Below are 22,335 nucleotides of genomic sequence, written 5' to 3'. Positions count from 1 at the left end.
TTACAGTAGGGTAGAAAGGTGGGCGAGTTGGAATCGATGCATACTTAGAAAACCAGCGCGAAAACGACGGAAATACAGGTCACAGGACGAGCGCTGTCCTGTGTCCTTCTGGACACGAGCGCTTCTGGACGAGCGCTCGTCCTGTGTCCTTTTATTGTGTCTGGTTTTCGCGCTGGTTTACTCTCACAATGCCATCACTGCTGGCTACGGTGTAATCGCGTTGGTTAGTATACAAGCTTCCTTTAAATAACGTGCACTTACATCGCACAGAACACGGGCCTCTAGCATTTCGCCTCCATCAAAATGCGCCGCCGCGGCCGGGATCGAACCTTCGAACTGAAAGCTTCTGTTTGCTAACATTGGCTATAGCGCCTACTATTACCTGTCAAGGTAATCGTAGTCAATTAAAGGTTGTGCTAAAGCATTTATTTCGTTTAGCAGGAATATCCGCGCATACGAATGCGTGTGTGAATGGGGGAGTGCCAAGAAGCACCTAATTTTGAAGATGACATTTATCTCGTACTTATCGCAAAATATTTAACACCTCGATCCTCCGGGGCGGCCTAGGCCCAGGCCCACGAATTTGCCGGAGTTCTCAATAAAGTTGTTACCACCCCCACCGACTCACACAGACTGCGTGCGCGTTTGCAGCGAAGACAGCGCAACTCTGCGCCAGTACGCGTGTACAGCAGCCGAGACTTGGCAATGTGGTGTACGAGGCTGTCTGAGTGGATCGCAAGTCCGCTGCAGCCGGCCGGAGGTGCGGGAAGTCGTGCTCGCGGGCAGGATGGCGAGGTCGGTGTTTCGAAACTTTGTATTATAGCATAGGTGCGCGGCTGCGTCGCCAGGCATGCCACCGCTCAACGCACGCTCCGCGAAGGGAAGGAAGGCAAAAAATAAATTCTGACGAGGCGTGAGGAACGTAATGTACGAAGCGTGCTCAAGCTGCGTTTTAGCCGATGCGTGTGATGGAGTGTAGCGATCGCTTACGTTCGACGAAGCAGCCAAGCCGAGCGGCACGGAGTGGATAGCTGTAAACTTCTACGGGTGGCTTCCTCAGCAATTGAGCACCAGTCCGCTAAGGCGTGAAACTTTCCTTGAAACGCGCTCACTTGTAATTTCATCCGTACATCCATCCATCTATCCACCCATCCATTTCTTCATCGTTCGCTCGCTCGCTCGCTCACTCACTCACTCACTCACTCACTCACTCACTCACTCACTCACTCACTCACTCACTCACTCACTCACTCACTCACTCACTCACTCACTCACTCACTCACTCACTCACTCACTCACTCACTCACTCACTCACTCACTCACTCACTCACTCACTCACTCACTCACTCACTCACTCACTCACTCACTCACTCACTCACTCACTCACTCACACTCACTCACTCACTCACTCACTCACTCACTCACTCACTCACTCACTCACTCACTCACTCACTCACTCACTCACTCACTCACTCACTCACTCACTCACTCACTCACTCACTCTACACTAGTGTAACTCAGATACTATTGAAAGATGCCGTAAGGTAGCGCGTTCATTACGAATTAGTGTTAATCGTACTTAATTGTATCTAGGTGACAGCACTACTGCTTCACCGCGATCTCATAAAGGCTACCTGAAAGCCCTGAAGCGACCTGTCAACTACGTTATCACTAAAGAAAAAAACAACAGGAATACTCACTAAAAGTATTTGCCGCTAGATAGCAGACCAAACGACCATCTAGCAAAGACTATATGAGCTAAACAACTGAACTGCCCACTGGTCAACAAGAAGGCAAACTATTAATTATAAACCTACAACGCAACCGTGTAAATGTATAATTAAGCCAGCAAGAAATAGCCACACTCGGCAAAGCCACCCACTCGTCACTCATTCGCTGGAAGCCATTTCGTCATTGGCCGTTACCAAGAGGCGAGGCTAAGCGCTCGTAGAAACGGCTCGAGACTGGCGACCTTGACACGGCCGTCTAACAGCAGGCATTAACCAGCACGTTAAGACATCGCCTCCGCGAAGTCCTTCATTCGCGTAGCCGTAACAAACGCTTTACTGAAGCTGGGCGAGGCTAGAGCACGCGCGCGTGCAGTCGGTCCTTCCGCGCGTGCACGCGAAAGAGAAGGACGAGAAAAGAATGCAAATGAGCTGCCGGTTGAAACGGTACAGCGTTAGTTGTCCGCCTCGTGACAAGACGCAATGCAATCATCGACCCGTCGACCGCAAACCCTGTCGCGATTCGGACTATCGGATAATAAGACACCACATGTTCCGAAAGCCTACCTTTGCGACCGCTTCGCGGCAGTACACCTAAGGCGTTCGCATAAGCATCGATAAAGAAACTGGTGGAGCCGCTCCGAAGAAGAATAGAGGTGATTCATAGACGGGATATAAAGAGGCAAATGTTAATGGAGGTGAATGAATTGAATTGAAGGAATTCAGTGATTCTAACCGGAAGTAATGCAAACCGGAAGTCAAGGATAGACTCACTGAGTGCTCAACAGTGGTAATTAAGGCCGAAAGGGAAAACCTGAGGCAATGTTAAGACCGGAAGTAGGAATCGGAAGTTCGATTAATACCTGAATTGGGCATTCGAAAGTCACGTGACAGACCAGAAGGGAGGTGGCGTCGAGGTCTGTCAGAAGTGACCTAATGTTCGAAGTGACCTTACGGAAGCTACAGAGGTGACGACGTAGTGCTTGCGCAGCTCTTTCGCATTTCACCGCTAAATCGCCATTGCATTTTCTTTTTCATGAACAGATGGTAAATGTGAAGCATTTCTTAACCACATTCAGCCACTTTGGGCATATCTATAGCCTCCTACGTCATTGTGCTTTCGCGGCCGTTTCGTTAAACTGATATATACCAAAATTGGTATGGCATTACATGAGTATGCGACGAACATAAATGGCAGGTCGTGACATGAAAATTATGACACGCATGTGATGTACATCATAATTTACATGACGCGCCAGTGGTGTTCTCGCGGCCGCATCATGAACTTGATAGAAACCAAAAGTCGGTATGGCATGACATGAGTGTAGGAGGAACATAAATGACAGGTCGTATTTGTCTTTCCGACATCGGCACCAAGATCGGCAGTTGTTTTAAGCTCGTTAGAGATTACGCTGTACAAAATAAAGCTGAAATTCAAAATTAAACTGTCGCTGTAAGACGCAACATGAGCGCCTAACGAAAGGGGGCGCGCCAGCTTGAACGCACGATGACAAGTACGCGGGCAGCTTGCGAGAGGGTGATGTCTTGGACAGGAACAAGTTCAAGGCCCTGCCCTCCCTCCTGGCGCGAGCGAGGCCTAGCGACGACACAGCTGGTGCATAGGTGCGGCTCGCAATCTCGACATTCCACGCACCCCCGCTCTCATCACCTGCCACGTACACACGCGCCGTCTCGCAAATTGCCTGCAGTGCAGCGAAAAAGGTCAGCTCGACCAGTCGACGGTGTCGTCATCCAGTTGTAGCGCGCTAACAATTAATAATAATATCTGGAGTTTAACGTCCCAAAACCAAGATATGATTATGAGAGACGCCGTAGTGGAGGGCTCCGGAAATTTCGACCACCTGGGGTTCTTTAACGTGCACCTAAATCTAAGTACACGGGCCTCAAACATTTTCGCCTCCATCGAAAATGCAGCCGCCGCGGCGGGGGCCGGGATGTAGCGCGCTAACGGACGAGGGCAGTGTACAAATAGTGTTGCAACCATTGCTTAACATTCTTTCAATTAACGGACGCATTCATGCACAGTCGCATACTCCCGACCTTCTCGCAACACACCTTCTTTTTTTAATATTTTTTTTTGGGGGGGGGGGGTCACAAGCAGTTTGTTACAGCAGCCTGTTAGTCGGAAAACTGTTAGTGGGAAAATGTGACAAACCACCGCCTACATGTTAACACCATTATCAGGTGATTTAAGATCGTCGAAAATATTAATAAAACATAGTCGGACGGTAGGTAAACGCGATATCATACGGGTCCTGTCTTCTTACACGACAGAGCCCAATGTCTGTGACAGCTGGAACATGCGACACATTTATAGACTGCCGGTTGTAGCCTGCGAATTCTGACTGCTAAATCGCAGTTCGACTGCGCGCAAATTTTCTTTTCTCTCTGCATTAGACATGTGCTACCAAGGATACGTACGACTGCATAAAGACTATGGCGAGCCGTCAACGCGAAAAAAGACGACGAAGTTGCGCTTCAGCTGCTCCGCACGTTCGAGCCTAGCGCGTGAGAAGAAGACGCCCGCAAGAACGACAGCGGCTGTGGTTGTACATCGGAGAGCAAGCAGCAATAAAATATGTGGGAAAGTGAACGCCTCACGTCATCCCACAAGACAAAATTTATGAGCAATTTCTCGCGCGGCTCTAGTGGTTGTCTACACCCCTCAAAAATCATCCGCCAGTTCCGGAAGAAACACCCATCGACACCGAAGATCTTTTTCGGCCAGCAACCAACCGATCAGCCCTTGGTGCATTAGCCTAGAGAAGCTGAAATAGAACGATACAAGGGAAAGCATGCTCGTACTCACCGTGGCAGTCGAAGCCGTCCCCTTCGTATCCGGGAAAACAGGAGCAGTAGAAGCTGCCCATGGTGTTGGTGCAGTGGGCGAACACGTCGCATGGCCTGTACTTGCATTCGTTCTCGTCTGCACACACGCGTACCAAAAAGTGTTCGTCATAAAAATTGCGTGTGCTCTTCTAAATAAGGGTAACGTGCTGACGTAATTGGCTCAAGTTGAAAGAATGCGCTGTTCCAAATCCAGTGAGGTACAAAAACTTAATAAATAACTAAACGCTTAGATTCCCGCTGGCGGTACTCCTAAAGCAAAACAGGTTGTGGTATGTGCGTCATATTCACAAACTTTTCCTGGGCTATATAGAAAGTGGCATCGAAACAAGGGGTCCCAAGCAAATTTTCTAAAGCAGATGACAAACAAGATTGCACGTGCTTACAATAAACAAACAAACAAAAAAACAAAAAAACAAATAAATAAATAAATAAATAAATAAATAAATAAATAAATAAATAATTTTTTTTGGTCGGGTCTGTCGGGCAAATACCATACGTGGTGAACTACATTGATCTACTTGAAGCATTTTTTAATTATTTTCTTTTTGTGAGAGTAAGAAGGCACTATAGGTGCCCGCGAGTTAACTAGTGCTATCAGTAGAGAGTAGCCTATACGAAGTAATCCTGATTGGCGGATGTCCATAATCGGGTAGTTGCAATAGTAGTTACTACAAGAAAATGTCGTTCTTTTTACATGCCTTATTAAAGTACGCGCGAGATGCGAAAAATCGTACCGCCTGACCAAGGACGGGTGACAGTACACAATTTGCTCGCATTTCGCTACAGAGTTACGAATGTCGACCTCCTCACCTGGCATTTCGCAGCCTTTGCCTCCGTAGCCGTCGTTACAGTAGCACAGGTTGTCCAAGCAGGCGCCGTTCGTACACCTGGGCATCTTGGGATGGCAGTGATCTGTGAACAAGGGAAACGAAAGAGTACGGGATTGGTTAGATTCAAGCAAGAATGACGACGAATGGTGGGAATGCTATAATCAGGTTAACCAGCTGCAACAACAATGTTGCAGTTGGTTTGCTTGCTGTACAGCGAAAGGGGTGTAAGAGGAGCTGGTGTACAAAAACGAAACTAAGGAATGTTCTCATAAAACTCGACTTCGATGACTTGCACTGGCATGGAGCAGGCGCTGTGAAGAACCTTTGCGACGTACGTTGTAGATCATGAAGACGCAGCGCTGCGACACCATCTGGTACGCAATTCGTCAATTAAATTTTTTTGCCAGCGCGAATACGGTGCGTCACCTGCGTTTATTTTAAAATCTGTTTATTTAATCTTTATTCGACAGACAAATGTAAGATGTGCGATGTAAAGTCAACACTGGGCCACATACTATGGGAGTGCTCGAGCTTAGACGACAAAGCACATAGAAACCACGAGGAGACAATCTCGAACCGCAGGGCACGCTTGGAGCTAGGAGGCTCTGATCAGCTCCGCATTAGGACAACAACATGTGGGCCGTCCAAGGGCTCGGGCCGATGCCTAGGCAGGGGTTGAGGCCCGCCCCGAATCAACTTCGCTGGACTTCATAAATAAAGTTGTTTCATTCATTCATTTATTTGTGTTTAAATAAGCAGATAAATGACGCGCTGGAGGCTTCCCACAATCTGACACTGAACCAACGTAAACCCTACGTAAAACTTGGCATGGCAAGTAAAATCTTGTGTGGTTACAGATCTCTGAGGCAAGTATGACACGAAAGAAATAATCTTCAGATTAGAGCCTTCGCGAGCCAGCGCAAACACAAAATATGTACTTTGCTATCGCGAGTACAATGCGAAGAGGTACAGCAGGTTAATACATGCTTTCTGATGCACGGGAGTACGTAAAATGCATCGCGCGGTTAGTTTGTTCGCTTTCCAGAACTCCAAAATTCTGCTCCAAAAACTTACAAAAGAAGACATGTGCTTATAATATATGTGCGTACGGCTAGTCGGAGAGAGCAATATGAAAAAACTTGGACCGTCTCCCCGAAGGGAACCCTGATGGGATGCGAAGCAGCAGCGGTGCGCACGGCGTTGACCCGGTTGAAACGGGCGTCGACGCGGGTGCTGGAAGAACGGTTTGAAGCGAAACTCGGTGTAGCGTTTACTCGAGTAAACGTTTGTTTGAAACGCAAAGACACGGGAGGCGGGTTGGGTTTCGTGTAAGTTTCATTAAAGCGTTTGGCAAGACTTCGTAGTCGTTGTTTCTTCAGAGTCGAGACACGGGCGCTGGACCGGAGCAGGCGCGCGTTTCGCCTTGACTACCACGGGTGAAGCGAGAGAGAAGTGACACGTTCAGAGGTGTTGCGAAAGGGCGGAGCAGCCGGCAGCTGCGGGCGCTACGGCGAGCATGCTGCGGGTGAGGGAGAGAGTGACGTCAGCGCGCACCTGCGAGGGAAGCGTGCGAGGGGAGCGTGACGTCAACGCAAAGCTGTGGCGTGACCTACTGCAACGCTCCAACACCTACGGCGAGGGGAACGCGTTGCGGTGCATTCGTACGGACGCACGTAACGTACGGCGTTACACACTTGAGTCAAAGAGCTGCTTCGCATCTAATAGCAAATCGGCCGAGACACGTCATATAGCAAGTTTCGACGATTAGCACACCGTATGAGAATGCGGCTGTTATTCACTTATAGGTACCGACTCAGTGAAACGCAACACAGAACGCGCCTTCAAAGAAATCAATGTTCAGACGCCCACCGCAAACCATTAACACTCTCTGCAATGATTTAACCGACCGACCAACTATACCCGCGGTACAGAAATCAATATTAGGGGTCTAGCTACCTGACTGCAGCGGCAGGAGAAATAAATACAGTGGCCCGAGAAATCGAAAACAGGTGCGCGTCCAGATAAATGCTCCCACAGCCGCACCGCGGCCCACGCGTAGTGGTTGCGTTCGCCGCGTTCACCCCTTTCGCGGCGTTGTACGCTGTTATTAAAGGAAAAGGGGCGCGAAAGAGAAGACAGAGATCCATTAGTAGGAAACCCTCTCTCCTTGCCTCACTTACGAATACACTCTCACTCTCCGCTTCGGCACCTCTGACCAGCCAGCGCACACGTGAAGACCGACGCGCCGCGGAAGCCAAGAGACCCATGTAATGTAAACACTCTTCCCGTAATAAGCACCTTCATCTTGACACGGATGCCAGGGGCGGGCTCTGTCGCGCAATCGTTTGCCCATCGATATACATGCGCACCGCTTGACCAACTCTTTCGTGCCGCACGCGAGCAGCGTAGTTCGCACCGCTTAAAAAGGGCAGGGTAAAAGCGTACACGGCCCAGTGGTGGGGTAAGAAGGTCCTTTCCAGATGCACTTAGTATGGTAGAACAGTTCGGGGAACCAAATTATCCGCGGTGTGTATGAACAGCAGGAAGGGCCCTGAGTTCTGTTAACACCCGAAGCGAAAAGGCATTTCACCAACTCTTTAGCACCCCATCTTGATCCCCTCCGGATCACGCCTCTGGTGCTGTTTGTGCTTACAGCGGTAACTGTAGGCGTGCATCTGGTACTCCATTAGGGGGGGGGGGGGGGGGGGTAGAGGCAAGCTTTACTGCAGCGCACCCCCCACCCACCTGTCCCTTCCCCATGCGCACGCCTATGGCGATAGCAACGGTCTCAAGAATATTATAGAGCATGGTGAATTCCAGCTGACTCGGAGATCCGCGTTCACGCTGTGGAGCTACGGCAGTCCGGATGACCTTGGCCCTTTAGACTGCGTTTATGTAACTCAATTAAGTACTGAGTGCGCAGGAGAAGTCAAATAAGCGTATAAGCTGCTGCCGTGACCTTAAGGTTGAGCAGCTAAATTAAATGCGTCTCGTAGGCAGTTCCCCGGGAGCGTTTGATACAATGACTGGTGCGCGGACGGCGAGATTGCGACAGTGTTATACAGGCATGAATCTCGGTGCTGTCTTAGCGCTTCCGACGTGCTCTTATTCATTCTGCCTCTTCGTTGGCCTCAACGACCACCTTTCGCTTCATTGACGTTTGACTTCCTCGCGCGTTCCTTCGTGTGCCCTTTATCTTTTTTTTAGATGGGGTACGCAGTATCGCCTCGAGTCTTTTGTCCTACGCGCTGACAGCTGTCGACGTCTGAACGCAACTGCTTCTGACGCGGCTGCCCTCGTGTGCAGGAGAATCTTTCTGCTCTTCCGGCAGCTATTATCTGTTAGAAATATAATAGCTGCAAGAAAGAAAGAAAGAAAGAAAGGAAGAAGAAAGAAAGAAGAAAGAAAGAAAGAAAGAAAGAAAGAAAGAAAGAAAGAAAGAAAGAAAGAAAAAGGAAGGACTAGAGACAAGGCCTGAACTTTGAACCCCGTCTTACGTACAGCCGACTCATCCGTTCATGTTCGAGCGCAGAACTTTTAACTCCCTCCCTCTGAAATGACATCACGTTTCGACAAACGGCTTGAGGTGCTGCTGCGTTCCTGAGGGCGACAGCAGAGGTCTGCATACTCTGAACGTCTCTTTCGCACAAATGCTTGCGATCGTACACGTGTTTATCGGAAAGTCAGTGGACGCTGCTCAAGTCTAACTGCACTATTTTGTTTTGTATTTCTTTCATTAAACACACACACACACACACACACACACACACACACACACACACACACACACACACACACACACACACACACACACACACACACACACACACACACACACACACACACACACACCACACACACACACACCACACACACACACACACACACACACACACACACACACCACACACACACACACACACACACACACACACACACACACACACACACACACACACACACACACACACACACACACACACACACACACACACACACACACACACACACACACACACACACACACACACACACACACACACACACACACACACACACACACACACACACACACACACACACACACACACACACACACACACACACACACACACACACACACACACACAAACGCGTGCGCGCACTTTGGTGCGACCGTATTCTTGAAACTATTCCCGTACTTTTTCTCTCAAGGGCATGAAAAACTCGATAACAAAACCACCAGCACACGACTACCAGCAGTCTTTTGACCATAAAAAAACATAATTCCTATGTCAGAGAACGAGAAAGAAGGGGAATTGTACAAGGGGCTCGTTTCCCTGTTAGACAAAAACAAATGATACCAGCAAACAATTAAGCTCATTTGTCTGCTGGTATCATTCGGTTGTATCTAACAGAAAGTAACGATTACATGAAGCGGGCAGTACAGATAATGCAGGTAGTAGAACTGAGGACAACGAAATCGTGGATGAACAGGCGGAGAGGATTAACGACCTGAGCGCCATGACGACATAATGATAAGCTTCAGAACCGCAGAGTCATTACACATGTACAAGAGCTGCGGTTGAGACGCCTGGGTGGCCTCGCGGCCGCGTTGCCGTTCCACGGTATCCTGGAACTCGCGCTTTCACGTATCAGCAAACGAGTAATCGAGTTTATTTAGGCCAGGAAGAGGGGCCATTTGGTCGTCACGGCTCCTGGTCACTCGGGTCGAGTGAGCACATACACGCGCCAATAATGGATCACTCCACAACCCATTAAGGAAAAGGGCTCGCGAGAGCAATTTTCCGGCTGCAGCAATTTGATGAAAAAAATTTCTGGCAAGCCGCGAAGCATTGTCAATGCAGAGGCACTGTCGGGCAGCACGCGCGAGTGAGAGCGTCACACGTTTGGAAAATAGCCAGGCATGCGATTGAAGTGAACTAAGGACGGAATAGGGAAAGCAACCAAATACAGAACAACAAACCAGGCTAATAGATAGATAGATAGATAGATAGATAGATAGATAGATAGATAGATAGATAGATAGATAGATAGATAGATAGATAGATAGATAGATAGATAGATAGATAGATAGATAGATAGATAGATAGACAGACAGACAGATAGATAGATAGATAGATAGATAGATAGATAGATAGATAGATAGATAGATAGATAGATAGATAGATAGATAGATAGATAGATAGATAGACAGGCAGACAGGCAGACAGACAGACAGACAGACAGACAGATAGATAGATAGATAGATAGATAGATAGATAGATAGATAGATAGATAGATAGATAGATAGATAGATAGATAGATAGATAGATAGATAGATAGATAGATAAGGACCACTATGTACTGCAGTGAGCGCTTGCAAACACATTATTGAAGAAGCCAGGGTTAACGAGCGCTTTGAAATTTCTCTCCTAACTTTTTCTTCCCCTTCCCCCGTGCAGGGTAGCCTACCGGGATCAGCCCTGGTTAGCCTACCTGCCTTCATTTTATCCTCCTCCTTCTCGCGTTTTGTTGTTAAGAGGAGGTTTGAGAAAGAGGGACGTTGGGTTCGAAACGAGGAACAACAAATCGAGCGCGTGGTACGTTCCGTGTTGCGTTCAGACGGGCCACGCATTTAAATAAATGCGCTCCACGCTACAGGGAGGTCACGTCTGAGCATGCGCATGCAAATCGTCGGTGAAAGTATTTATAGCTTCGGTTATTATGATTATTCTTTTGCTTAAACCACGGAGTTCACGTTATGGACCGGCCAACTCGACACGCCAAATAATTTACACGGCCGAAAGCAGAGGTTGCCTTTAAATTCCCTCCACGTGGTGCACGCACGTGTTTTTTTTCTTCCAACCCGAAACTTACAAACTTGCAACGTGCTGCCCTCAGCAAAAGGTTAGCCGCGACCAGCTTAACCGGCTTGGCCTGACGCCAGCGCTCACCCGACTATCTAACGTGCATCTTTTTTTTTCTCTTTCCCCCCGTTAGTTTGTTTTCATCTCGTCAGTTTGTAGAGCACTAATTGGTGATTAATCTTGTGGTAAATAAACCGATGGTTTGATGGGGGAGGGGGAGGGGTATAGGGGTGCACATAATTGGGCAATTTAAAACCTGTTCGCGCCGGAGCCTAGTATATCTAAGTGCTTGTTGTACCACGACGACGATTTCTGTTTCTTTCTTTCTTTCTTTCTTTTTTTTTTAACCCCTATTCATAACCACTAACACGCTTATTTTCGTTTGGTGTTGTACAGGCCACCGTATGGTATGCCTTATCACCCAATTACCTAAATACCGCCGTAATCAGTTTACTAGGGCTAATTTCCTGGAGCTTCGATGTGTTTGCACTGATCACCTATTATAACATTTACTTTGCCAGCCGCGATGCGGCGACTTACGAAGCCGGTTAGCATGTGGCTGGTATGCGTGCATACGCGAACCGGCTATCAGAACGTCGTTAGCAAAATTACGGCGCTCAATAGCGTAATCGGTGGGTGCGTTAGCGAATTCCGGACAAGAAAATTGGTCCATAGGACGGTTCGTAGTATACGCATATACCTGTGGGCTGCTTTGGAAATGTCGCGTTTGGAAACGCTAAAAGCTGAAAATTTACAATCACCTGCTCGGCGTGTCATCGTCGAGAGGGGTTTTCCCCTGATCGCGTGACGCTGGTATATTATACGGCGCGATTCTGCAAGTCTGCTCTATAATTGCGGTAGAGTTTGACGTCCACGAACACTTTGCTGTGTGTTTTAAAACGGCGCGCGACGCAGCAGGAAAAGAAGTGTTGGTTGGACTATCAATCCGTATCCAACGGCCGTGATCAATCTGTCGTTTCAATAACCTTCATCCATCATTAATACAGGAGATCTGTCAGAGGGACCTCCTATGAGCAACTAACGATACTGTAACTAACAAATTATTGGCAAAATAGTATCGACTGGCATCAGCGCACGTGATGTTAATGTAGCGCATAATCAGGAACGAAAGGCACCTACAATATATAAAGTACCAGTGGAATGCAAACAGGCCGAGTTATGTGCCCCGGTTGAGGACTACGAAAGGTCAGATGAAGGCGCCTAGCTGTGAGGCGAATCTTTTTTTTTTTTTCTCCCACAAAGGAAAATGTTATTGCACATTCATTGCGCTTTATTTCACAATGAAAGCCTCTTATATCGTGTCATCTGGAATTTTATTAAGCGATAAGTTTTTAACAATAAGTTTTAACAAGTCTATAACCGTCTTTTGTCGACATACCGTAAGTTATAATCGCGTCAGATTTTGAACATGCAATGCATGTTTTAAGCGTGACAAGAGCCTGATTATGTTCGGGACGGTCCCAAAACGCTTGCCGACACCTATACATAATTCAACCTCGGAAATTCATCCGAGCTATATTCGGCAATCATATATCAACTCTATCGGCCGTCGCGTGTTGCACCTCAAGCTTGCTTTTTTAGGAGCCTCCGCAACGAGCCTATATAAACTTATCTCTCCCACTTTTGCGCAACGCTAAAGGTGTATACCTCGCCAAGTGTACTCTCCATGCCAGGTCAGTGCGCCATTCTCGGCCTTTTTTCTAAGAGAGTCAGCGAAAGGAACAGTTCACTCGGCGGTATGAAAAACGACCTTCTCAATAAGTCCGGTACTCCTATATAGCTTCCCATACACGGAGGGCCAAAGCTAAGGCGAGCGAAGAAAAATGAGCTTCGAAGGAACGAAAAGTACGCGTCCTTACCTACGCGCCCACAGCTGCACCTGAAGTGTGTAACAGGCTAATGCAGAAAGACAGAGGGTCAGTTGCATCCTTCGTTTCGAAAAAAAAAATTAGAAAAGAAAAACAACGAGAAGAGGTAGAAAAACCAAGACTGCAACAGCCTGCGGGGGTCTGCCTCGAAAAAATATAAAATAAATGCTAGTTGGGAAATGTAGGCAACTTCTTTTACACTTGCACATATATAAGGTTCATGCACGTTGACCCAGCGACTCGAACATGCCCCTGTGTTGGCGAAGCTCCAACAGGAGTCCTGCATTCGGGCTGGAGAATGCTTCAAGAGTGTAGGTGACCGCTTAATTCCGCCAATGTCACGCGTCATCATTAAAGCGTTGTATATACATATATATTTTAAGTATAGTGTAAACACATAAAAGAACTGGTGGCCACTGCGCAGGGGATTGGAATGCGATTAATTAGGATATATATATCGTTGGCCCCCTGGAGAGGCGGCAGAAATGAGGCAAGTTGGGATCGATGGTGCCTTCGAGGAAGAATTTACAACTGGGTGGCGTACTTTTAAGCAAGTTGACATATAAAAGAATTTAAAATAATCTAGCGAGCAATAACAGCTAGGCAATGTTGAAGACATTCCTTCGGTTCACTACATCGATCGTAGCCGAGCGTGCGGAGCAAGCATACCTGACATACCGGAATGCGTACTACGGGCACACAGGCATATAGGACACGTGTACAGACATGGAAGGCGCGCACACACACACACACACACACACACACACACACACACACACACACACACACACACACACACACACACACACACACACACACACACACACACACACACACGCACACACACACACACACACACACACACACGCACGCACGCGCACACACACACACACACGCACGCACGCGCACACACACACACACACACACACACACACACACACACACACACACACACACGCACACACACACTGAACCACAAGGGTTATCCATTACGTCCACCGCCACTCAGACAACACAGGTATAAAGCATAGCCGGTACACCCCTTGTATGTGCATAGCGAGGCCTGTAGAAATGCCTCCAGTACTGAATATTTCTAGAGCCTCCTTTTGTTGCGTTTTTGCGATTATTTTGCTCATAAACGAGTCGCGCATCACAAGGTCGACATCCGACCAATAACAACTGCTACCGCTACCATGCTCTCTCCTCTCCGATCCTCCCTCTTCTTCTTCTTCATCTTCTACTCTATAACGTCGATCGGAAAGGGGTTCAGGGGCCACAGCGTGTGATAAATGGAGCGACGAACGTGTGTGGCTCGGGCTAGCGACCATAAATCGCGAGCGCGATGCCCCCTGGGCTTCTGTGTACTTCTTCCGCGAATCGCCGCGCGTCCGGCGCATGCTTTGTTAAACGACGGCTTTTCGTATATGAAGATGGACGAACTATTTGCTCTACGCCCCGCCGAGTTCTGCTTGGAGATCGCTATCGCGCGGCCCTGGTTCTGCGCTCACCCCGACGAATGCCATCAGCGAACCGTCCCTCCCGCCCTTCTTGCTCCGCCGTTGTCTCCAGGTTTCTAATGGCGCATCGAGGGTGTCCTCGGGAATCCGACATACAGCTTTCGCTATATAAAGACACAATATTTCGAGAGAGCGACGTTCGCAGGAGGAGCACGAGGAACAGAAGGAGGAGGAGCAGAAGAAGAAGAAGAAGAAGAAGAAGAAGAAGAAGAAGAAGAGGAGGAGGAGGAGGAGGAGGAGGAGGAGGAAGAGGAGGAGGAGGAGGAGGAGGAGGAGGAGGAGGAGGAGGAGGAGGAGGAGAAGAAGTCGCTACAGCCGACCCGCGTCTCGTCATCTATGCGGATTGCATCACGTGACAACAAAGACGTGATCATGGTGCAACTAACCGCGGCACGCCTGGTGGGAGAGATGGACATTATACATTCGAGCTTAGAGGACCATATCGTTTCTTACAAGAAGCGGTACAGGAGCCCACGGTGCTGCGATCGTATACATTGCTAGCACGGGAACTATGTCGGAAATTCTGTGAAGCACATGGATATATCTAATGTTCGTGCCTGCGACTTCACCTTGTGTTTGCTTTTTTTTACGTTTTTATCTTTCCAAATAAGGTTCCAGGAGTCATAGCCTTGTAAGCGCGTTTTACAAGCAGGCAAGGTATAGAAAGAGGTACAAGTTTTAGCGATTTGCCGGAGATGGGTAGCCTCGCTGATGGCCTGGCTTGTTACTCCAGGGGCATAATCCTTGCGAGTTAGTACACTTATAACGCAATTGGGTTGGATTGGCAAAACTTTATTTATGACCTGCAGGACGCGCTTAGCGCGTAGCGGGCGTCTCCCAATAACTGTTTTTTTTTTTTTTTTTTTACTGTAGATTCGAAAAGTATCAACGGCAACTGAAGCTAGGTACATGTACTGCCATCTTTCGTTTGTTAGCTGAGCCTCCACCCATGCAGCTTCTCAAAGTCATTAGCCGGCTCAGGCTAATGACACTGAGGCTTTACCACGTGATCAAACTTGGCGGCACCCACGGAAACGCGGTGAAAGGGATTTATATAGAGCTGAAAGACAGCATTGTTGGTCATAAACGGAACTTAAAAGTCTGCATGAGAAACTTCACAGCTGATACGGCGCTACGTTTGACGACTGACAAGGTATACACAATCTATGCCGGCTTATGTGACGCATGTGCTGTAAGGACAGCTGAAGCGTTGTCATTCGTTTATTGATTTATTCGTTATTGTTTTTTACGGGCAATCAGCTTCTCAGAGTGTGCTTACCCGGCAGTACACCCGAAGCTACAGGCAGAGGCAACCCGAGGCTGCAGGAGACAATCTTTACCTTTCTTTCATCCATAAAACCAAGTATTCCTATCTCCTGTCCAGGAATTTAATATTGAAAATAGCGCGATACCGTCGTTCCAAAAACGAGTTAGTTTCTTTACTTTAGGTCGTAAAGCCAGCTGGCGGTGGCCTTTTATTGCTTAAATGGCGCCAGCCATAAAAAGGACACGGAGACGACGAGACGAATGTCAAGCTTTAGGATTGGACGTTGACTCTTGAAATGCTCCTCAAAGTGGCCACGCGCCAAGTGATTTAGGGAGCGTAAGATTATTGCTTGATGCTCGAAAACGATCCTGGCTTGCCGCCGCAAGCTACGCGCTATCCACATGGAAACAAGTGCTGCCGTATGCTTCGTACGCTCGTGTGTGATGTGCTTTTATAGAAATGATGGCGCGAAGCATTTTGCTGATACGTTTATCGATGCATTGCTCTCACAGCAACGCAGTGCCTGCTTCGCCAATGTCCTGAGCATTGGGTGGTTAGAACTATAGGCCGCAATAGTGACTCGGAGTAGACTCACGGAGACCGACCCATGAGTCTGAGTCTGAGTGAGCCAAGCTGAGTAAAGTCTTGATAAGTCTGAGTCCGAGTAAACTTGCCTGAGAAGTACTTTGGTACTGCTCAGGAAAGTAGGGGAAAGGGGGCATAGTAACTAGAATAGATAAGAAAAAAGGGCACGTAAGAAAAAATAACAAAGAGATAGTTAATGTGAACACAGTGCTCACATGCTACCAAATGCAAAAGACAATAAGGCCAAGGAAAACACAGGTGACATTATTTGTCATTTTTAACTGTATAACTGTGTCATAAACTGAAAGAAATTAAAATGGCGAAGAATCACCCTTTCCGTTAGTGGGAACCGAACCTACAACCTTGGAATTACGCGTCCGATGCCGACGGAACGTGGTTCCCGTCTGTCCGCTTTGTTTAAGTTAAAAATGAGAAATAATGTGTCTTATGCTTTCCTTCGCTTAACTGTCTGTCGGATCAGTTTGGTTGTGTCTAACAAAGAAACGAGCCCCTGGAATAAATTCTTCAGCACACATGCTAGCTATTTACAATGTTCGTAATATCCAGTCGCCTTTAAAAGACACAACCCTGTGCATGCAAGATTGCGCGTACAGGTCGCACATTTGTTCTGTAAGCGTGACACTCACTCCTGTCTGTGCACTTGAGGTCCCTGGCCAGTTCGTCCGATCCTTGGAAACACTGGGGCACGCCATCGCATAGCTGCGACAGCTCGAACAACTGTAGCACTTCCGTGGACTCGTTCACTTGGCATCCGAAGAAGCCATCCTCCAGGTTCAGCACGAATATCTCCTTCTGCAGGTACGGGCTCGGGAACTTGGGCCGGTACTGGCCACTCGCCTGCGTTGCGGGAAGAAAAAAGGGAGAGAAGACTTTAGACTATAGTGTACTATAGCTTCAAAAGAGTACTATAGTGTACTCTAGTTAAAAAAGAGTACGGGTGCTTATAATAAAACATCTCACAATGATCACGCAAATGACGTAGGTGCAGTAGACACGAGTGTTCATATCAGTGCTCAGGTATATCTTTGGAACTTGCATATTCATTTGTTAAAAAACAATAAAAGAAGAGTTGCGTATAATGCATATGTTTACTTTCAGAACATCCGAAGGGAGAAGCGGCGATATGTCATCGTGGATGCATAATCAACGAGATCACAGACGCAAAACAACAACAACAACAACAACAACAACAACAACAACAACAACGACGACGACGACGACGACGACGACGACAACGACAACGACAACGACAACAACAACAACAACAACAACAACAACGACAACGACGACGACGACAACAACGACGACGACAACAACGACAACAACAATTACGTTAGTGTTCCTTGTTCCTTTCTTTTCCTTCATTTGGACACACTCTTCCTGCTTTTGTGAAAACTCACAATTTTGTTTCAGCTCAGGTGTATGTAGGCTGCAATAGGAGTTGAAATACGGAAGACGCCCTTTGACATCACTGCAGATCCTGACGACAGAAGTATCCCCAAGAAAGAACTGGGCACGGAATCACCTTTCATACAGATGAAAAAGAACTGGACACGAGATCTAAAATCACGACTGTAGGAAGCGAAACATCTCCGTTCCGCTGGCTGTCTTCTGCTGTTCTCAAAGTTGACACCGGAAGGGGCATCAACGAACAAAAATGCCCAGCCACGGGGTGCCCGCTTTTCCAGTAGCACACAGGCATGCAAGGACAGCAGGAGCGCGAGCCTTTTGATATGCACGGGACACGTCTTATACGCTCGAATAACAATGATAATCATACGCCGGAGACGGGAAATAATAAAAGCCGTCGCAACAACGTTCGAGAGGAGAGTCGACAGTGGAGATACGTACGGGATATCGGGGCGGGATTAGCTTCAATCAGATCTGCTCGTCACGATGCAAAGGTCTTCGGTGGTCCCGTCGGGGGCGCCGCCTTGTAATCTTTGGTCGGCCGCCGCGCCGCGGCGCCATACATCAGGCATGCCACGAGTGGTGCCACCCTCCCAAAAGGCACTGACCCTAAGCTATAACAGAAATGCGGGTGCTGCCGTTGGAGACGACGTACAGCGAGCGGCGACGTCGTTCCGGACGCCGTGAACCGATCCCTTGTCATGCTCGTTGGAGATCCGACCAGGGTATCCTATACAGGGTGCCCGCGTCGTCATCACACGCGTGCTTACGTTGTATATGTCTTACATAGGGGGCTTTGTCGACATGCAGAACTCCGTGGATTATACAAAAGAGACCCAGACCGCATACATGCGCACGACTTGTCGAAGTTCGTTCGAGCCAATGCAAGGATCTTTGACGAGAATCGCTTTGCCGAGAACAAGACGACGACGACGATGGTGATCTTTATTGACATCCGCATTGAAAGGGGGTTGTAGCCAGTAGTCATTTAGCCTGCTTCACTTAACCGTATACCGTATAGTCACCGAAGTCACCTTACTCGTCTAATCATACTGAAGGAAAACTAGATGAAAAATGCTCGAAGAAAGCATTTGCTGCCTTTGCAAGGCAAGTCTCCTTGTCGAAACGTTGGCTCCAGCGACACGTTTGCTCAAGAATTTTTCATCTCTTCAACCTTCTATCACCCCTTGAACTTCTGCTTTATTTGGAAAGGCAAGCTAGTGCTACGCGCTCCTCCACTCGGAGGCAATCGTTCGTATGCGTATGTACATGCAATTGAGCTAGTTATTTTCAAACAGCTCGGCCTGCATCAAACAGCTCTACCAAACTCATACTTCGGCGACATTCTACAGCAATATGTACGAGGTGGCGGGAAGCCGAAGTAGCTATATGTATTCAGGGAGGCACTCAAAAAATAAGTCAGTGAGAGCAAAATGTTGAAGCCTGCTTGCACAAGGCTCATTCCAGCAGTATACATACTAGACGTTTGTTATGAATAAATTCAGCCGGTGATTCAGAATGCTAATGTGCGCGGCAGAAATGGGAGGTGGGCGAGCGCAGCAACGCCTCCCCTCTCAGCCCACCATTAAACTGGCGCCTTTAGCTGAATGCGAATGAAGTACACATATTTACTGCGCTAGTTGGATGCGTGATCACAGCGGTCGCGATAGTATCAGAGGACATGTCTGTACAGGCGCCGCGTTGGAATTCCCAAAGGTTGCCCCTCTTAATCCTGGTAACCCAGTACTCTTGGCACATATCAAAACCCGGCCAATGAAAAGGCGGCGCTTATACCGATTTTAGTGCAAGCCGTTTGATGTCCACAGGAGAGCCTCTACTAGTTCTTCTTTATTCCAGGATAACGCTGTGCATTCACCACGCCTTTTGCAAAATAGTGCACGCAAACACTAAACGAATACAAGGAAAAACAAAGAAGTGAGGAGGTCACGGCCGCGGCGAGCCTTCTGACACGCCTATTTTTATTAGCCCGCGTGAAAGTCTCGAGTGAAATAGAACGGATATACCATTCTTGTTTTCGTTAATCGCAGTGACGGCGCGCGTTTCGTGACGATGTATGACCGGGCTGTAATAGTCTGGCGTGCCGCGGTCACATCGGAGGGATTACATCCATTACCGTGACATAAAAAGCGAGGGTTACCTTATCGACTGCCGGGCCAGGTATGCATACTATATGGTATATGTAGATATAGGAGCGGCACGGTTAAAAGTGAAAGCGGCTTCGATAAAAACGCCGAAACACGTTGGCCTTGGCCCCCGAGATCGCGTTCACGTTGTATTGATGGCGCCGTTCATCACCGCATGTGAGCCGCCCACGTGTGTGCGCTCCCTAGCTGCTTGACCGCGTGGTTGTACACCGCGAGGCCTAACCACCACACCGGGGGGTTTCTTTCGAATACGCGGATGTCAATAACATTATTTCTTTATTTTTTTTCTCTCCCCCCGTGCATGTTAACTCTCCTCCCTGCCACTGCCTTTAATTTATGCCAGCTTGGCCCAGCGTTTTCTGAAGTAGGCTGGCACTGCATACGGCAAAAGAACTCTTACTGTCTCTTTCGGAAGATGAATCTGTTGGCTTCTATAAACCATATGCGGTGAATCGTGCAGAAGAGCAAGTGATTTTGCGAGCGTTTGCTAGCGAGTCGGTTCGGTTCAGAGCGCGCGTAAACATCCTTTCGCAGATAAATATCATTTCAAACGCAAGCGAAACGCGAATGGACCTGTTGAGTGAATCCGATTTTTCTATTTTATGTATACGAACCGCCTCATTTTTGTTTTATGTGTATGAGGTGCGTGCGTGGCGTGCGTGCTGCACGTCTCGTAGAGATGCTCTGTAGACGTCGTGTAGACGTTCACGCCGAGGGGTGCCTGCACGATCAAGATGTATGAAGAGGGTATAAACTCTCGCGGTCGGCGCAGCTATAGAGAACGTGTTCATAAGTCACTGCGCGGAGTAAACAAGACATCTGGGTCCTGTCAAAACGAAGTTATATGGCCCGTAAATTGCTGGTAGACGTACTGTAGACCATTATGCATTTTCAGGGACCTCTCCTTTGTCTCTATCACGTCTACAAACCGTCTAGTAACAAAATTCGTTCCTGAGTCTGTTGAATTGTTGTCTATTGTGGTTCATAGACTTCTGATTGGTTTGTTTACAGAAATGACCACGCATATTAGTCGCATAAAAGGGGAGGTGAAGAGTACACGTACAGGAAGTTGTCTGCTGTGGGCACACGAGTATTATTTTAGACGCGGGTAGCCACACGAGAAGGATATTTCTTTCTTTCTTTCTTTCTTTCTTTCTTTCTTTCTTTCTTTCTTTCTTTCTTTCTTTCTTTCTTTCTTTCTTTCTTTCTTTCTTTCTTCCTTTCTTTCTTTCTTTCTTTCTTTCTTTCTTTCTTTCTTAGACCGCAGCAGCAGCGGATAAGTTGTACCGAGTTTAAGTAGTGACAGAGCAGAAACACGGCCGCATGCAATGTCCAGGAGCTTAGAGCGAGGCAGCATTAGACAAGCTGGTCAAATTGGGGGCCATTTTAGCGCATTCTTCGATTCTCGCTCCTCCAAGCCACCTCCTTCACTCGCTCACTCAATCAACCACTACACTACACTACACTACACTACACTACACTCACTCACTCACTCACTCACTCACTCACTCACTCACTCACTCACTCACTCACTCACTCACTCACTCACTCACTCACTCACTCACTCACTCACTCACTCACTCACTCACTCACTCGCGTCTTTCCCCGGTCGCTAAACGAACCGTGATGTCTCGCTGCGAAAGGTGCAGATCAGTGCTCCCCCTGGTCTACCCCGAATAGGCGCTTTTTGCTGCCGTTTCCAAAAGAGAACAAACAGGCGAAGCCCTGGCATCTTGGCAATCACACTAAAGATCAGCGGAAAAACGCGCAGCAAAGCCTCCCGAGCGTAGGTGGCCAGTCCGAACACCAACCCAGATACAAAAGCGCGCACACGCGTATCACCTCGCCTGCAGTCCCTCAGTGGGGGACAGTCGTGGGTTGACCGCGGCGCTGTTTATCTCGTTTCGACTCGAACCGACGCAACAGTTTACACGTGTCCATCGCAGTTTTGAGGTGCGGAGCAGACGTGTAGTATATACACGGACTACGTGTGGCGACTCGCGGCTTCGTGTCATTTATTTACCACGAGGCGTCGGTCTCCTGACAAGGGCCTCATCGATACGAGAGTACATCCCTCCTTCGACGACGCCTGTTCGCTTTCGCGACTCCTCCATTTTCGTCTGTTTGCTTCGCGTCGTTTTTACAAGTCTCCCGATTGCCTCCGTCGTCCCCTCCCTCCGCTTCTAACCTCTGGTGCGGTTACT

General features: G+C 48.1%; 1 protein-coding gene across 1 annotated transcript in view; it reads right to left on the bottom strand.

Moving 5' to 3' along the window:
- LOC119389671 (uncharacterized) overlaps window positions 1-22,335 on the bottom strand; it is a 324,685-nt gene that overhangs the window by 132,979 nt on the left and 169,371 nt on the right. The window contains 3 exon segments of the mRNA XM_037657032.2: window positions 4,558-4,674; window positions 5,409-5,510; window positions 17,183-17,393. Coding sequence (XP_037512960.2) covers window positions 4,558-4,674; window positions 5,409-5,510; window positions 17,183-17,393 — 430 coding nt within the window.

This window comes from Rhipicephalus sanguineus, chromosome 4 (assembly GCF_013339695.2).
Source record: "Rhipicephalus sanguineus isolate Rsan-2018 chromosome 4, BIME_Rsan_1.4, whole genome shotgun sequence".
NCBI lineage: Eukaryota > Metazoa > Arthropoda > Arachnida > Ixodida > Ixodidae > Rhipicephalus > Rhipicephalus sanguineus.
The sequence above is the reverse complement of the archived record's forward strand: the minus strand, read 5'-3'. Positions and strand labels throughout refer to the sequence as shown.